The sequence below is a fragment of the Chiloscyllium plagiosum genome, chromosome 4 (assembly GCF_004010195.1).
Source record: "Chiloscyllium plagiosum isolate BGI_BamShark_2017 chromosome 4, ASM401019v2, whole genome shotgun sequence".
In the NCBI taxonomy this organism is placed as follows: domain Eukaryota; kingdom Metazoa; phylum Chordata; class Chondrichthyes; order Orectolobiformes; family Hemiscylliidae; genus Chiloscyllium; species Chiloscyllium plagiosum.
Genome location: NC_057713.1, coordinates 89,346,241 through 89,364,773, shown reverse-complemented (window position 1 = coordinate 89,364,773; position 18,533 = coordinate 89,346,241). Strand labels below are relative to the sequence as shown.

Here is an 18,533-nt window from a genome sequence, read left to right as displayed (position 1 = left end):
TATTTAATTTATCTTTTTTTTTCACTGTTCTGTACCTCTTATTTCTTGATTGTCTCTCTTTCTCTCGCTCCCCAATCTCTCACCTTTTTCCTCTCCTCTTCCCACTTTGCTACCCTTCTCCCCTGTTTTCCATTTTGCCTCTGCTTCACCCATCCCCCCCATCCCCCACATATTTTGTCACATAGCACTGGCTTCAGCCTTGGTCATCCACAGCTCCTAATCTCCCTATAATCTCTCTATGTACTGTCATTATCACCTCTTTATTGCTACCTTTGCTTCTGGAGCCATAACTCACCTTCGCTCAGCCTATTATAAATACCTCCCTATTTCTTCCTCTTTTTAGCTTTGACAAAGGGTCAGTTAGACTCGAGACATCAGCTCTTTTCTCTCCTTACAGATGCTGCTAGACCTGCTGAGATTTTCCAGCATTTTCTCTTTTGGTTTCTGGGTAATCCAAGATGGAGGATGGGAAAAAGTTGTGGCTATAAGAGATGTTCCTTTTTTGAGGTATTTTAGGTATTGGAGTTCATTTCCTCAAATTCCAAGAGAGTAATTACTGTTTATGGAACTTTGGGGACAAAAGATCAAAACAATAGCATTTTAAAAAGGAGGAACAGAAATAAAGGCAAGGACCACATGGTCAGTGAGAGAGAGAGAGAGCGAGAGTTAAAGAAATCTAAACTAGTGTTTGACCTAGCAGTGAAAATGCACAGCTACTGCCTTTGCTGTTTGAGTTCAAGTATCTCTGGACATTGGAGCGCACATAAGAAAAATTAACAGACAGCAAAAATCACAGGCGACCTTGGAGGAACCTGTGTGGGAGAGCTCACAGCAGAGGAGCAGATAAGTGCATGGTTTTTAAGTGTAAACTTGCTGGGTTTTTTTGTGAATCTACAATAGTGAGTTCTTTTTGGTTATATGTTTTTTTCAGATCTGACTCTTGATTAAAATTTAAAATTAAAAACATAGGTACTAAGTTAGCCTGGAGCAGTGAGTCATAGAGATGTACAGCACGGAAACAGACCCTTCGGTCCAACCCCTCTATGCCAACCAGATATTCCAACCCAATCTAGTCCCACCTGTCAGCACCTGGCCCATATCCCTCCAAGCCCTTCCTATTCATATACCCATCCAGGTGCCTTTTAAATGTTGCAATTGTACCAGCCTCCACCACTTCCTTTGGCAGCTCATTCCATACACACACACCACCCTCTGAGTGAAAACGTTGCCCCGTAGGTCACTTTTATATCTTTCCCCTCTCACCCTAAACCTATGCCCTCTAGTTCTGGACTCACCCACTTTGTCTATTTATCCTATCCATGCCCCTCATGATTTTATAAACCTCTATAATGTCACCCCTCAGCCTCCGACGTTCCAGGGAAACAGTCCTAGCCTATTCAACCTCTCCCTATAGCTCAAATCCTCCAACCCTGGCAACATTCTTAAAAATCTTTTCTGAATCCTTTCAAGTTTCACAACATCTTTCTGATAGAATTGCATGACCTCCCAACTCCTGTACTCAACAAAGGAAAGCATACCAAACACCTTCTTCACTATCCTATTTACCTGCAACTCCACTTTTGAGGAGCTATGAACCTGCACTCCAAGGTCTCTTTGTTCAGCAACATTCCCTAGGACCTTACCATTAAGTGTATAAGTCCTGCTAAGATTTGCTTTCCCAAAATGCAGCACTTCACATTTATCTAAATTAAACTCCATCTTCCACTTCTCAGCCCATTGGCCCATCACATAAAGATCCCATTGTAATCTGAGGTAACCTTCTTCGCTGTGCACTACATCTCCAATTTTGGTGTCATCAGCAAACTTACTAACTATACCTCTAATGCTCTCCTCCAAATCATTTATATAAATGATGAAAAGTAGTGGACCCCAACACCAAAACTTATGGCACTCCACTGGTCACAAGCCTCCAGTCTGAAAAACAACCTTCCACCACTACCCTCTGTCTTCTACCTTTGAGCCAGTTCTGTATCCAAATGGCGAGTTTTCCCTGTATTCCATGAGATGTAACCTTGCTATTCAGTCTCCCATGGGGAACCTTGTCGAACACCTTACTGAAGTCCACATAGACCACATCTACTGCTCTGCCCTCATCAATCCTCTTTGTTACTTCTTCAAAAAACTCCATCAAGTTTGTGAGACATGATTTCCCACGCATAAAGCCATGTTGACTATCCCTAATAAGTCCTTGCCTTTCCAAATGCATGTACATCCTTAGGATGCCCTCCAACAACTTGTCAGGCTCACTGGTCTATAGTTTCCTGGCTTGTCCTTACCACCTGTCTTAAACACCGGCACCATGTTTGCCAAACCTCCAGTCTTCTGGCCCCTCAACTGTGACTATCGATGATACAAATATCTCAGTAAGACACCCAGCAATCACTTCTCTAGCTTCCCACAGAGTTCTCGGGTACATCTGATCAGGTCCTGGGGATTTCTCCACTTTTATGCATTTAAAGATATCAAACACTTCGTCCTCTGTAATATGGACATTTTTCAAGGTGTCACCATCTATTTTTCCTACATTCTATTATTCTCGTGCTTTTTAGAGCAGTAACACTCTGCTATTTTCTGGGGTCTGCAGATTGTTAAGGTCAAAGATGGCCTTTAGTAGAGTGATGTGCTCTTCCTGTCGGATGTGGGAGATTAAGGAGAGTTTCCATGTTCCTAATGATTATGCCTGCAGAGAGTGTATTTGGTTGCGAATCCTATCTGGTCATATAGATCAGTTAGAGCGGCAGTTAGAGACAATGAGGAATTTACAGGAGCTCAGGGGTGTAATGGATGGCAGTTATAGGGAGAAAAACCATAGATACAATCAAGTAGATAGGCTACCTCGAAATGTAGGAGAGGGAGGCAGGTAGTGCTACCTCCATCTCAATCAAGTATGCTGTTATGGAAAATGTAGGGGGTGACAGACTCTCAGGGGAGTGTAGCACAAACAGCCAAGTTTCTGGTATTGAGACTTGCTCTAACGTAATGAGTGGTACATCAGGTTCCAAGCGATCGATTGTGATAAGGGACTCTCCAATCAGAGGCACAGACAGACGTTTCTGTGGACGGCAGCAAGAAATCAGAATGGTGTGTTGCCTTCCTGGTGCCAGGATCAAGGCTATCTCAGAGAGGCTGCAGAATGTTCTCAAAGGGGAGAGGTACCAGCAAACTGTTGTTGTACACATAGGGAGGAGAAAGGATGAGATTCTGAAGGGAGAATATAGACGTTAGGCAGAAAGTTAGAAAGTAGGTCCTTGAGCGTAGTAATATCTGGATTACTCTCGCTGCCATGAGCGAGTGACGATAGGAATAGGAAGATAGAGCAGATGAATAAATGGCTAAGCAGCTGGTGAGGGGAGAAGGGTTCATAATTTTAGATAATTGGAATCTCTTCTGGGGTAGAAGGGACCTGTATGAGAAGGATGGATTGTGCCTGTATTGGAAGGGGACTAATATACTGCCAGGGAGATTTGCTAGAGCTGCTCAGGAGGATTTAAACTAGTAAGGTTTAGTGGTGGTAGTGGTGGGGAGGGGGGTGGAGGGGACAGGTTGGAAACCAGGGAGATAGTGAGGAAAGAGATCAATCTGAGACTGGTACACTTGGCAAAGGGAAGAAGTCAAACTGCCAGGGCAAGTAGGAACAAAGCAGAGACAAGGTAGGACTATAAATTAAACTGCATTTACTACAATACAAGAGGCCTAACAGGGAAGGCACACAAACTCAGGGCATGGTTAGGAACATGGGACTGGGATATCATAGCAATTACAGAAAAATGGCTCAGGGAAGGACAGGACTGGCAGCTTAATGTTCCAGGATACAAATGCTACAGGAAGAATAGAAAGGGAGACAAGAGAGGAGGGGAAGTGGCGTTTTTATAAGGGATAGCATTACAGCTGTACTGAGGGAGGATATTCCCCGAAAAACATCCAGGGAAGTTTTTTGGGTGGAACTGAGAAATAAGAAAGGGATGATCACCTTATTGCAATTGTAGTATAGACCCCCCAGTAGTCAGCAGGAAATTGAGAAACAAATTTGTAAGAAGATCTCAGTCATCTGTAAGAATAATAGGGTGGTTATGGTAGGGGATTTTAACTTTCCAAACAGAGACTGGAAATGCCATAGTTTTAAAGGTTTAGATGGTGAGGAATTTGTTAAGGCTGTACAAGAAAAGTTTCTGATTCAGTACATGGCTGTACCCACTAGAGAAGGTGCAAAAATTGACCTACACTTGGGAAATAAGGCAGGGCAAGCAGCTGAGGTGTCAGTGAGGGAGCACTTTGGGGCCAGTAACGACAATTCTGTTAGTTTTAAGATAGTGATGAAAAAGAAACAAAGAAAATTTACAGCCCATGAACAGGCCCTTCAGCCCTCCAAGCCTGTGCCGATCCAAATCCACTGTCTAAACCTATCGGCCAATTTCTAAGGATCTGTATTCCTCTGCTCCCCACCTACTCATGCATCTGTCCAGACGCACCTTAAATGAACCTACTGTGCCTGCCTCTCCTACTGCTGCTGGCAACATGTTCCAGGCACTTACCACCCTCTGTGTAAAGTACTTTCCGCGTGTATCCCCCTTAAATGTTTCTCCTCTCAGCTTGAACACATGACCTCTTGTTATTGAATCCCGCACACTGGGAAAAAGCTTATCTCTATCCACTCTATCTAAACCCTTCATGATTTTGTAGACCACAATCAGGTCCCTCCCAATCTCCTTTTTTCTAATGAAAACAATCCTAACCTACTCAACCTCTCTTCATAGCTAGCACCTTCCATACAACATTCCTCGTAAACCTTCTCTGCACCCTCTCCAAAGTGTCTACATCCTTTTGGAACTGTACACATCCAATGGAGGCAAGCATACCATATACCTTCTTGACCACTCTATCCACCTGTGCAGCCACCTTCAGGCGACAGTGGATTTGAACTTCCAGATCTCTCTGCTCATCAACTTTTCCCAAGGCTCTTCGTTTTACAGTATAGTTCACTCTAGAATTAGACTTCCCAAAATGCATCAGCTCACATTTGCCCAGATTAAACTCCATCTGCCACTTCTCCACCCAACTCTCCAGTCTATCTAGCTTTGACAAAGGGTCAGTTAGACTCGAGACGTCAGCTCTTTTCTCTCCTTACAGATGCTGCCAGACCTGCTGAGATTTTCCAGTATTTTCTTTTTGGTTTCAGATTCCAGCATCTGCAGTAATTTGCTTTTAGTATTATTACAAATTTGTTGGCAATTTATCACTCAGCAAATGTATGAAAAAATATTTAAAAGTTTATATTTACATTCATCTGCTGTTTGAACAAATTTTCCCTGAGCATAGGGGACTGTCAAAGAATACAGGAGAATATAGATGAAAAGAGCCCACCAATTCGACTGGGACAACACATCTATCCTGGGACAGGCTAAGCAAAGACATGCCAGAGAATTCCTGGCACTCCAACCACAACGCCATAAACAAACACATAGATCTAGATACCATCTATCATTTTGGGACGGCACGGTGGCACAGTGGTTAGCACTGCTGCCTCACAGCGTCAGAGTACCCGGGCTCAATTCCAGCCTCGGGCGACTGTCTGTGTGGAGTTTGCACATTCTCCCCCTGTCTGCATGGGTTTCCTCCGGGTGCTCCGGTTTCCTTCCACAATCCAAAAATGTGCAGGTTAGGTGAATTGGCTATGCTAAATTGCCCATAATGTTAGGTGAAGGGGTAAATGTAGGGGAATAGGTCTGGGTGGGTTGCGCTTCGGCGGGTCGGTGTGGACTTGTTGGGCCGAAGGCCTGTTTCCATACTGTAAGTAATCTAATCTAATCTAATCTAATCATTCTCACTCCAGAAGCATTAAGGAGAATTGGCAAAAGCTCAGTGTCTGGATATGAGCAAGCAAAATAATACTGTTTTTGATGTTGCTGCTTGGCCAAAAAAAAACAAGGAACAACATCCAGAAAAGGCAAGCGGGCATAATCCTTGATGTCAGGGAATTCATATTTTATATTAAAAAAACACAAATGGAGATACTGAGAAGATACCTGTTAGTAAAAGAGATGTTACAGAGATTGTGTCAATCACAGCACAGTTGTATGCAGTTTTTTAAATTGGAAAATGATTTATAAATTGTAGAGTTAAATATTCGTGGAATATACTCAACATGCAAATATTATGTACAAATTAAAAGAGTTTCCCAGGCTGAGACGTTAAGTGGACTATTTTGTTCATCACAGCAGGGGTTTGATTAGCTCAGTTGACCAGATAGCTACAATATGATGCAGAATGATGGCAAAAGTATTAGTTCAGTCCCAGACCTGATTCATGGAGGTCTGTCTCCTCGACTTGCCTCATGCTTGCAGACTTGTGTCCCTCAAGCCAAATAAGCATATACTGTATATGGTTTTCTCTCGTGTGGTCCTTTGTGGGTTATGGCTAATTATCTAAATTACTCACCACTGAAGGGATTTCACAGGCAGTTTCCCGATCACTTTGCTGTGGATCACAGTAGAGTCGAAGCTTCTGTATTTCTAACTAATTAATGAAAATAAAGGAAGTATCAGTCATAAAGAAAACGAAGTAAACGGTCACTGCATAAATGGTTTCTGTTATCTAACTTATGACGTGGAGGTGCCGGTGTAGGACTCGGGTGGACACTAGGTTATAATCCAATAGGTTTATTTGAAAGTACAAGCTTTTGGAGCACTGCTCCTTCATCAGGTAGATTGTGGGGAAAGATACATAGAACACAGAATTTATAAACGATCAGTGTCATAAAACTGATGCAATATATTAGACAAACCTAGATGTAATCACTCAGAATTGTGAGGCAGGTTTTGATTGATTAATATGCAAATCCCAGAATTTACTGCCCCAAGATAATTTAAGGTTTTATCAGTATTTGTAAGATAAATATAAGGAGACAGCCCAGCTCAGACAATGCATTAAAGGTGTGAAGTTAGAGTCTGTTTTGTCCCCAACCTGGAATCACACTGTTGTTATTTCCAAAGTAGGAATTTAAAATTGTCACATTGACTGACTGTCGATAGATTGTGTGCTTTTTGAACAAAGTATAATGTATCTGCAAACTCAAATCCGCAAATTTAAATTCACCCCGTGTGTGTGTTTGTGTGTGTGTGAGGGAGAAGGACGTGTGTGTGTTTGTGTGCACGCTTGAGAGAGTGTGTAAGTTAGTGATGAAGTATTTCTCTGTGACAGTGGGTGGGTGTGTGAGTGTGTTTGTGTGAGAGTGTGTGTATATGTCTGTATATATGTGCTTGTGTGTGTATGTGTGCTTGTATGTGAGTGTGAGTGTGTGTGTGAGTGTATAGTGTGGTGGGGTCACCTGTAGTATGACATGAACCCAAGATCCTGGTTGAGACTGTCCTCATGGATACTGAGCTTGGCTATCAGTCTCTGCTCAGCGATTCTGCATTGTCGTCTATCCCAAAGTTCACCTTGGAGGATGGTCACCCGAAGATCCGAGGCCAAATGTCTTTGGCTGCTGAAGTCTTCCCCGACAGGGAGAGAACATCCCTGTCTGGCGATCGTTGCGCGGTGTCCATTCAAGTGTTGTCGTAGCGTCTGCATGGTCTCGCCAATACACCATGTCTTGGAATATCTTATATGCCTTGGAGTATCTTATTCAAGAGAGACAATGCTGGCCAAGTCACACGAGTACCTGCCGCATACATGGTGGGTGATGTCCCGATGTGAAATGGTAGTATCCATGTCAATGATCTGACACATCTTACAGTGGTTGCCAATGACAGGGTTGTGTGGTGTTATGGTTGAGGTAAAAACAATGACTGCAGATGCTGGAAACCAGATGGGATGTCCCGATGTGGAATGGTAGTATCCATGTCAATGATCTGACACATCTTACAGTGGTTGCCAATGACAGGGTTGTGTGGTGTTTAGGTTGATGTTGTCCTGAAGGCTGGATAGTTTACTGCGAGCAATGGTATGTTTAAGGTTTGCCAGTTGTTTAAAGGCAAGAAGGGGAGGCGTAGGGAAGATCTTAGCGAGGTGCTCATCCTCATTGATAATGTGTTGCAGGCTGTGAAGAACATGCCATAGTTTCTCTGCTCCTGGGATGTAGTGGATGATGAAAGGTACCCTATTGGTTGTATCCTGTGTCTGTCTCCTGAGAAGGTCATGACAGTTCCTTGCTGTGGCATATTGGAACTGGATCTAATGAGTTGAGCATTGTATCCCATTCTTATGAGGGCATCCTTCAACACTTAAGATGTCTGCTGCATTCCTCCGCATCTGAACAGATGGGACAAGACAGACTCTAGCCTCACACCTTTAATGCATTTTCTGAGCTGAGATGTCACCTTTTTCTTATATACTGATAAAACCTTAAATTATCTCAGGGCAGTAAATTCTGGGATTTACATACTAATCAACCAAAACCTGCATCACCATTCTAAGTGATTACAGACTTAACAGTCATCTAGGTTTGTCTAATACATCGCATCAGATGTTTGATACTTTGATCTTTTTCTTATAAATTCTGTGTCCTACGTAACCTGCCCCACTAGCTACCTGACGAAGAAGCAGCACTCTGAAAGCTTGTAATTTCAAATAAACCTGTTGGACTATAACCTGGTGTCATGTGATTTTTGATTTTATCCAACTTAGTGCAAAACCAGGTGATTGCAGCTAACATTTAAAAGGATTTTACAATGTCAACTTAAGTATCATTTAAAAAAAAAAGATTCATAGGATGTGGGTATCACTGGCAAGGCTAACAATTATTTCCCATCCTAAAGTGCCCTTGAGAAGGTAGTGGCAAGCTGTCTCTTGAATCACTGTAAGTAAAGAAGAAACCTGGGATCCAAATCCTAGAAACCCTTCCCGAACAGCACTCTGGATGTATCTATATCACATTGACTGCAGCAGTTCAAGATATGAGCTCACAATCACCACCTTCTTGATAGCATTTAGAGAGTGGTGACACATGATGGCCCAGCCAGCAACACCCCCATGATGTGAATAAACAAATAACATTCTGAAGGCTTCCTGAGATGTCATATACGCTCATATATTACAATTACACAAATATCATTAGTTTATGCTAATTGCTGCAATAGGTGGAGAATATTCACTTACCTGAGTCATAAGTGTTTTTGAATCTGGAACATTTTTAAAGTTCTTGCACTCTGATCCACTCCCATATCAAAATTATTTTATTTCTGAATGTGAAGTGCCATTATTTTTAATTATTAAACATCAACTCCATAACAGTATTCCGTGCCTCACAAATTTGGCACTGCCACTTCCCACTCAAGCTATTTATATAATCCAACCAGTGAAGACTGATTTTGGAACAGTTTACATTATGGACACATTCTTAGCAATAAGAACACTTGGTCTTTCCAAACTCACTTAGCTCCTTTACAAGCAGCACAGTGGGGAGAATTATTGTTGTATTACTCTTGTCTGGCTCCAGCCTCTGATCCACGAGGAAACAGGACATTATTCTAATCTACTTCACAACATGGTGTTTGCATAATTAACTTCTGACATGGTTGTGTGGGTCACAATTGTGTTTTAAATCACCCTTTCCAATGAACAGAACACCATATCATTGGCTCCTGAATCTACTGGAAAGACAAGTCAAGAGCCAAAAGACATTGCCTGCTTATGGGACATTATGATGAAGTAAAGTACCATTATTTATTTGTATACCATTATTTACTTACGAACTGTCTATTTTCTTTAAAAAAATTGACAACTTTATACAGAGTCATATTGAGAGCATATTAAGAAAATAACCATGAAGGAACAATTCACAGTTAAATTATTAGCTACATGTTACGAAGAGAATGTACTCCTACAGGTTCGGCCTCTGCACGAGGAGGAGGACCAAGAAGCTGTGCCTCTCAGAGTGGATGTAGCGATGTGACTGCCAGCAACATTAAATCAGTCACAATTAAACAGTAAACAACAGGAATTGCACAAACAAGGAAAACCTTGCTGACTACTCTAGTATATGAGAAAAGCCAGTTGACTGAAACAGCAGTAAGCTCTTATGAAATAAGAGGAGAAAACATTGCTGTTGGCCATTAATAAAGTGCCTATAATTGGGGGAGGTTTTGGATGGAGTGTGGAGAGTGGGTTTGCAAGCCTAAAGCTGGCAACACCAGGCAGGATCTCACTGATTCATGTGCAGGGTCCTGGCATGACACTATGCAGGGTCCAAGGAGGTCCAGAGCTGGCAAAATCTCAGCAGCCAGGCTGCAGTCTGCCACTGTACTTGACTTTTACACTCAATAATCACAGAGAAACATTGATAAGTTCTGTGTCACATGTCCAAAACAGAAATACTGTAAGACCAGAAGACTTAAGATCAGAATTAGGCCATTTGACTCATCGAGTTTTCTTCACCTTTCAATCATGCCTGATACGTTTCTCAACGCCATTCTCTTGCCTTCTCCCCACAACCCTTGATCCCCTTACTGATCAAAAACCTACCTAAATCTGTCATCAATACACTCAATGACTTGCCCTCCACAACCTTCTGTGGCGATGAGTTCCACAGATTAGCCAGCCTCTGGCCGAAGAAATTCCTCCTCATCTAGTTCTAAAGAATTGTCCCTTCAGTCTGATGCTGTGCATTTGTGTCCTGCTCTCTCCTACTAATGAAAATATATTCTCCAGGTCTACTCTATCCAGGCGTCTCAGTATTCTGTAAGTTTCAATTAGACTCCCTTCCTCCCCACCCCGACTTCATCACTTTAAACTCTATCGAGAGTCCTCAACCACTCCAAAACTGCTCACAATATTCCTTGTATCCTTATATACCTGAGTCTTATAAGGCCTCAGCAGTACACCTTTGGTCTTGTACTCTAGCTCTCCTGAAATAAATGGCATTATTTGGCTGCCTGACTACCCATTGAACCTGCATGTTAACCTTAAGAGAATTCCGAACTAGGACTCTCAAGTCCCTTTGTGCTTCAGATTTCCAAAGATTATTTTCTAGATGGGGAAAGGTTATGCTTCTATTCTTCCTACCAAAGTGCATAACCTCACACTTGACCACAATGTATTCCATCTGCCAGTTCTTTGCCCACTTGCCTAGTAATGTCCAAGTCCTTCTGTTTCCTCAGCACCACTGCCCCTACACCTATCTTTGTGCTATCTGCAAGTGTCGTAGTCATGCCCTAACCAGTAATAATTTCTACAGAGCCAGCACTAGTTTTTCCCCCAAATGTACATGCTCTGTTTAGAGTGATTTTGTGATTACACTTAAAAAAAGCACATTTATGGTGGCTGTATGTCAACGTAAAGATCTGGTCTGACGCTGTTTACATCATCCTCCTTCAATGTTTTTACTCCTTTGTGAAGAAAAGTAATGGAAGTTTAAGCACACATTGATGACCTAGTGTGAGCGGGTGTATGGAGATTGAATTGTATGGTTTGTTTGATCAAGTCATATAAATCCCTGCTTCCAAATCAGCAATCATTTTGCTATTTTCCGGACATAAATATTGTAGGTGCTCTACTTACGTCTGTTCTTTGTTCAAAAATGTCGCTAAAGAAGGTAACTTTAGTCTCCCAAGAGCATTCTTGCATTTTAACCTCACCAACAAATAATGACCTGGAGGTGCCAGAGTTTGACTAGGATGGACAAAGTTAAAAATCACACAACATCAGGCTATGGTCCAACAAGTTTATTTAGAAGCACTAGCTTTCAAAGTGCTGCTCCTTCATCAAGTGGTTGTGGAGAATAAGACCATAATGGGTATATAAATCATTTCAAAATTAATAAAAGATTGGCTTGTAGGGAAATAACCAATGACCTATATTATCTAATTCTAGAATAATCACAAGCCCTAGAGATTCATTGACAACTCCTTTTCTATTCATGCAAACTACATCAATTACCTGCTGTACAGGTCATTCTGTAATAACGCATGTTTCGTTAACACGAATTTGCTGTAATGCAATTGACGAGTTAAGGACACTGTTTCTAAACCTACAGCCTACAGCCTGGAGGACTCAACATTGACTTCTCCAATTTCAAATAACCTCCCCTCCCATCCCCTGACTTCCTTTCCAGCCCATCCTCCTCCCTTCCATTCCACTTACTGACCCTTCCTTCCAGCCACCAACCGGATTCGTTCCTCCCATCGACCAACCTGGTCGTACCCACCATCTGTGCTCACCTATCACTACCTCACCATTCTGCCCCTCTCCCCACCCAAAACTCTCCCCCACTCCCTCTTTATCTGCAGCTCCCCTCACGCCCACACCAGTCCTGAAGAAGGGTTATACTCAAAACATTGACTTCTCCACTTCCTGATGTTGCCCAGCTTGCTGTGTACTTCCAGCCTTCTGCTTGTCTACATATAGAGTCGGCAAATCATCAGGCACAGAACACATCATCTCGGTCTCAATGAATCTGTTCCATTTATGATGCTCACATTGGTCTGGCCAAGAGAGATATGAAGCTACTGACTCAAATCTTGATTGAAATCACATCTTGAAAAATCTAATCCATAGCACATAGCGCACTTCAGAGGAAACAAAGAAAAACCTCAGGAATAAGGAAGGAAGATACACACAGTCCAATAAGTTCTCCATTGCCTTTGATTGATATCAGTCTCATGGAAACCAAAACATTATGGTGAAGCACAGAACCATTGATGAGAAATAGAAAAGATTCAAAGAAAAATGTTACAAGTCTGCTGTTCTCTCATGAAAGTCATTTCCAATTTTGACAAATAAAGACCAAATACAAACATGGGTGATCATTTTACACAACGGTTCTGTTGTGGCGTGTCAGAAAGTAGACTCTCTCAGTGCTCGTTAGAGGTAACAAATGTTTCTCTACCAGTTTAGAAGTTGATTACAATGTAAAAGATAACAAAGTGCCTGCAAAATTCCCCATGATTTTCCCATTTGCCCCAAAAACATTTTAATGGGGCTAGTGGTAGCTGCCCCCAACGAACTACCTTAACTGGACAATTACTGGACAATAAAGGGCCACTTCCTACACAGCCTCTATTTTGGTGACTCCAGCAGGTAAATGCTCAGGCAGAAGGAGCATATCCAGCACTCCCTTTCTTTCCAGATCAGGGACCGTCAGCCCCCGCTCCAAGATCCGTACCTTCTTAGTTTAAATTAGTTATTTGTATAATTCTGTCCATGAGAAACTTAACTTCAATGGAATGACCCCTAACCTCCTACTTTTTCCATATTGTCTATTGTCCTATTTGAATAAACAGCTGCATTTAAGTATTTCCTACGACACCATAATGAGCTTCATTCTATGTTCAAAAAAATGGAGTAATCTAACAAGCTCTCTTTCTGTAAAATTCAACTGAAGGACCTTGGGTTCCTGCTACTGCCTACTGTAAAACGATCTTCATGAGACAACTTATACAATGAGATTCTTCCATTTCCATACTCTATAAGATTGGTCTCAGCAACAACCACATTAAAAAGGGCACATGTCATTTGCTCACTATTCAATCCTGACACCGAAATAGAGCGCATCATGCTAATCTGCTGTTTCAATCAGATCATTGGTTATTGTGCATCCCACAAATTCATCAATAGGCCTAAGGGCACTATTTCTGGTTGAAAAAAGCACATTCTACCAAAAGGGCAAGATGTCTCAACAATTTGAGCAATAGGTGAAACTGTTTCATGTTTCTGGGAGAAAGTGAGGACTGCAGAGGCTGGAGAGTCAGTCACAAAGGGTGGCGCTTGAAAAGCACAGCAGATAAGGCAACATCCAAAGAACAGGAGAGTCGACATTCTTGATGAAGAGCTTCTGCCTGAAACGTCGATTCTCCTGCTCCTTGGATGCTGCCTGACCTGCTGTGCTTTCCCAGTGCCACCCTTTTCGACTCTGTTTCAAGTTGCTACCATTAAGTAACAGAGCAAATAGTGCTCGCCACTAACAGGAAGCTATCATCAAACCAAAAGTATTCTCTCCCTACCGCACAAATGATTAATGTAGTAAATGAATTTCAGTCCTAGTGCGATATCAACCATATGTCTCAACTGGAAGGTCATATTTAGCAGCATGTCCATTCAACTGATGACACCAGGCACAGTATTGACCATGCTCAATTAACCTGTATGAGCAAAACTCAGAACATATTGTCCAACATTAAATGTGATTCTGCAATTGGGTAATACTTGCTAAATAATACTGATTGTGTTCAGAATTACACTAACAATCAATTTATGACTAGCAGTCAAGATTGCAGCGTGGTTCCCTTACACATAGTAAAAGCCATATATATTCAGATGCAGAACCCTGCCCTATGCACACAGAAAGAACATGGCCATGCATTAAAACATTTTCAACAAAATCTTGAGGGATTGTCATTCCCTGGTGCATTCCTCTTGGCAATTCAAAAACCAATCAGAGTCAACTTGCCTTCGTTTGAATTTAAACAAAAACTTGGCAGTTAACTGTTCTTTGTTTGCTATTGCACTGCCTGTACTAATTTGAGTTCACTTGCCAACCTTCTTTCTCCTGTAGCATAAAGTTGTTCACTTTAAGATTTGGAATTCTTGAGATTCTTCTCTGATGATTGCAAGATTTATGACTCTATGAAAATGTTCACCAATATACCCTTTTAAACAGTAATCCTCAAGTTCTGTATTACTAAGCAACTATTGGTAAAACAAGTAATCCAAATAAGAACTCAAAGTGTTCTAATCCTCCTTGACAAAATATACTGCGCAACTGTGTTTATATACATAATTCTCTTAAATAATGAAAAGAACTGTTTCTAAAACACATGAAGACAATCGTGTCTGAAAAGAAAACCTCTACTAAGTTCATGTAGTCATGTAAGGAGCACTTATATCTTTTACTTACAGGTATAGACGTCTCTCTTTTCACATGTTTGGCCACCTGGGTTTTCCCATTTATAAATATAGGAATGACTTGCTCAAGGTTTCTGCTCTGAATCTTTACGTCATCCAAAAAACAGGTGACCTCCACTTCTATTACCAGTAACTTTAACTGATGCCAGTCTTCATCAAACAATTCCTATTGAATGAAATAAAAGCATATTTAAGTTATTTTGAAATTGGTGATACTCTTTCAGTAATCTATCACTCTTTTATGTGTTTACTGTCAGGTCTGAGTTGGGCTTCAGAGCTGCATAGTTATTTCCTACACTGTGCAATGCTACATCAATTGCTCTTGATTGTCCTCCAATACGCCCTAAGAAAAGATCTTCTTCCCCCGCCATTTCCCTTCCCTCCCCTTCCAATGATTTACATAGCACATAACAGCGCAGTACAGGCCCTTCGGCCCTCGATGTTGCACCAACCTATGAAACCAATCTGAAGCCCACCTAATCTACCTTATTCCATTCTTGTCCATATGCTTATCCAATGACTATTTAAATGCCCTTAAAGTTGGCGAGTCTATTACTGTTGTAGGCAATGTGTTCCATGCTCCTACTACTCTCTTTACCTTGTTCCATTTTGTTATGGGAGTAGAGACTTGAAAGACAATATTCTGATCATTCAGATTTTTCATAATTTCACAAAAAATTATATTTATCTTAATGCACTAGTTAATGGCCACAAGTACTTCGTGGGTGAACAAGAGCAGGAAAAAAACGCCTGCAGCAAATGGCAGAGTGTGGAGTTTGGAGTCAGCTGTCAAGGTGATAGCGTTTTCTGGAAAGGCTTTTATTTTTACTTTCACCACCTACAGAAGATGGTGCAAAGATGACCATCTTCGCAAAGCATAGAATGTATTGAGTGAGCTCAATACATTCTATGCTCATTTTGAACATAAGGTCAGTGAAAGTATGTCACCTTCCCCGACAGCCTCAGGTGCACCTGTACCCACAGTCACCGCCACAGGTGTCTGATCGGCCTTCTTGAACGTGAACACATGGAAAGTGACTGGCCCAGATGAAGTCCTCAGCTCGATCCTACTTGACAAGTTGGCCAGAGTACTTGCAGACATCCTTAACCTCACCTTACTACAATGTGAGGTTCCCACCTGTTTCAAAAGACCATTATCATCCCAGTGCTAAAGGAAAATCAGATAGTATGCCTTAATAACTATCCCCGGTGGCTCTGACATCCATCATTATGAAGTGCTTTGAGAGGTTAGTAATGGCACGCATCCACTCCAGCCTCCCAGATTGCCTTGATCCATTATAATTCACCGAGCATCACTATAGATCTACAGCAGACACTTATCCCTGGAAAATCTGGATAACAAGGACACCTGCATCAGACTCCAGGTTATTGACTTTAATTCCGCCTTCAGTACCATAATTCCAACAGAAGTCATCAAGTTCCAAAACCCAGGACTCTGCTCCCTCTTCTGCAACTGGATCCTTGAATTCCTGACCCGCAGATCATCACCAGTAAGGACAGGCAACAACACCTCCTCCATAATAATCAACACCGTGCCTGCAAGGCTGCGTACTAGGCCCTAACTATACTCACAAGGACACCTGCATCAGACTCCAGGTTATTGACTTTAATTCCGCCTTCAGTACCATAATTCCAACAGAAGTCATCAAGTTCCAAACACCGTGCCTGCAAGGCTGCGTACTAGGCCCTAACTATACTCCTTATACACTCACAACTGTTAGGCCAAATTCTGTTCTAACTCTATCCACAAGTTTGCTGATGACACCACTGTGGTGGGTTGAATCTCAAACAACAAAACAAAGTACAGGAAAGAGATGAAAGCTTGGTGTAAAGACAATAATCTCACCCTCCATGTCTGCAAAATTAAGGAGCTGGTCATTGACTTCAGGAAGCTCAGTGGAGTACATGCCAATGTCTGTCAATGGTACCAAGGTTGAGGTGTTCGAGAGTTTCAAGTTCCTGGGAGTAAGTATCACCAACAATCTATCTTGGTCCATCCATGTCAATGCTACAGTCAAGAAACCACACCAACGCCTCTACTTCCTCAGAAGGCTAAGCAAATTCGGCATTCCCACAAAGACTCTAATCAATTTTTATAGATGCAGCATAGAAAGCATCCTATCCAGATGCACTACAGTTTAGTATGGCAACTGCTCTTCCAAGTCCTCAAGAAATTACAGAGAGCAGTGAAGGCAGCTCATTCCATCACAAAAACCAGTCTTCTTCCATTGACTCCATCTATACTTCTCGCTACCTCAGGGAAGCAACCAACATAATCAAAAACCTCTCCCAACCATGTAATACTCTCTTCAACCCTCTTCCATCAGTCAGAAGATACAAAAGTTTGAAAACACATACCAGATTTAATAACAGCTTCTTCCCCACTGTTATCAGACTTATGAACGCACCTCTCATACATTAGAGTTGACCTTTCTCTGCATCTTCTTGTAGCTGTATCACTATATTCTGCATTCTGTTCTATTACCCTGTTGTACTTATATAAGGTATGATATGTCTGTTTAGCACACAAAACAAACCTTTTCATTTTAACTCAGTACATGCGACAATAATAAATCAAATCAAATCTGTGCTGTCATTTGTCCCAGTCATTAGTTTTCAAGGAAACTACTGTCAGAGTCAACTGCGAAGAACTTTGGCTTTAGCTCCCATATCCTCTTTCAGCTAAATGAGGGTTGTGCTTACTGGTGGAAGCACCTGATCTGAGGAGGAGGATAGGACAAGGAGGGAGAGGAGGGAGCTGGCTCAGTCAGCAGCAACATGCCTGCCATCAAGTGTGGCCTGAAGACACTGGAGGCCAGCAAGAGATGTGAGGGAGACAGGGCCAGCGGGGAATCATGAACCTATCAAGAGTGTTCAAACTAATGAGACACGACAGGGACACAGTGTAGGAGGAAGCTGCTCATTTCAAGCACAGTCATTGTAATATAAGGGGATATGAATCTGCTAATGATGATGCATAACTGATGATATGAGCCTGACAAAATAAAAACAAAATGCTGTGGATGTTGGAAAGCTACAACAAACAAAGAAAGATGCTGGAGAAACTCAGCAGATCTGCCAGCATCTGTGGATGAGATACAGAAATACTGTTTCAACCCAGTCTGGTTCTTCTTCAGAATCCTGCATTCAGCATTTTCTGTTATATGACTCTGATGTTAGCACAGTAGATGAGAAGAACAGACCAGACAGAAGCATGAAAGGAGCTGGAATATACACTATTCTGGAGAGGTGTATTCAGTAATACGCACATATCTAGATGTAACTAAAGAGTGTCACAGTATAGGAGAGAGTGAAAGAGCCTTACTTGCACATAGGAGTGTACTAGGATGCTAGAGACCAAGGATAATGGCAATCTAGTAAAAAAAGGAAGGCGAGTGGATGGGTAGTAGACATCCAATTCCCAGAGAAACATAAGATAGTAAAATTGTGCTCTGAAGATAATGACCACCTAAAGTTTGATTGTAGTGGCACAAGCATGTTAAACTTTGATGCCAGCATGGGATACTTCAAACCTGCAGGATTTTAGGCAGGTCACAGTCCATGAGGCATGAGAGAAAAAGTGGAAAGATCCCAAAGTACTTCTGAACAATTTGCAGACTTTGCAGCAAAATGGGAAGACTCTGGACAACAAT

At 41.8% G+C, this 18,533-nt stretch overlaps 1 protein-coding gene across 1 annotated transcript in view; it reads right to left on the bottom strand.

Annotated features, from left to right (window-relative positions):
• The window catches only part of LOC122549191 (collagen alpha-1(XXI) chain-like), a 173,905-nt gene that overhangs the window by 111,257 nt on the left and 44,115 nt on the right, over positions 1-18,533 (bottom strand). The window contains exons 6-7 of the mRNA XM_043688582.1: positions 14,852-15,025; positions 6,457-6,534 (exon numbers count right to left, since the gene is read on the bottom strand). Coding sequence (XP_043544517.1) covers positions 6,457-6,534; positions 14,852-15,025 — 252 coding nt within the window. The remainder of the gene's footprint in view (positions 1-6,456; positions 6,535-14,851; positions 15,026-18,533) is intronic.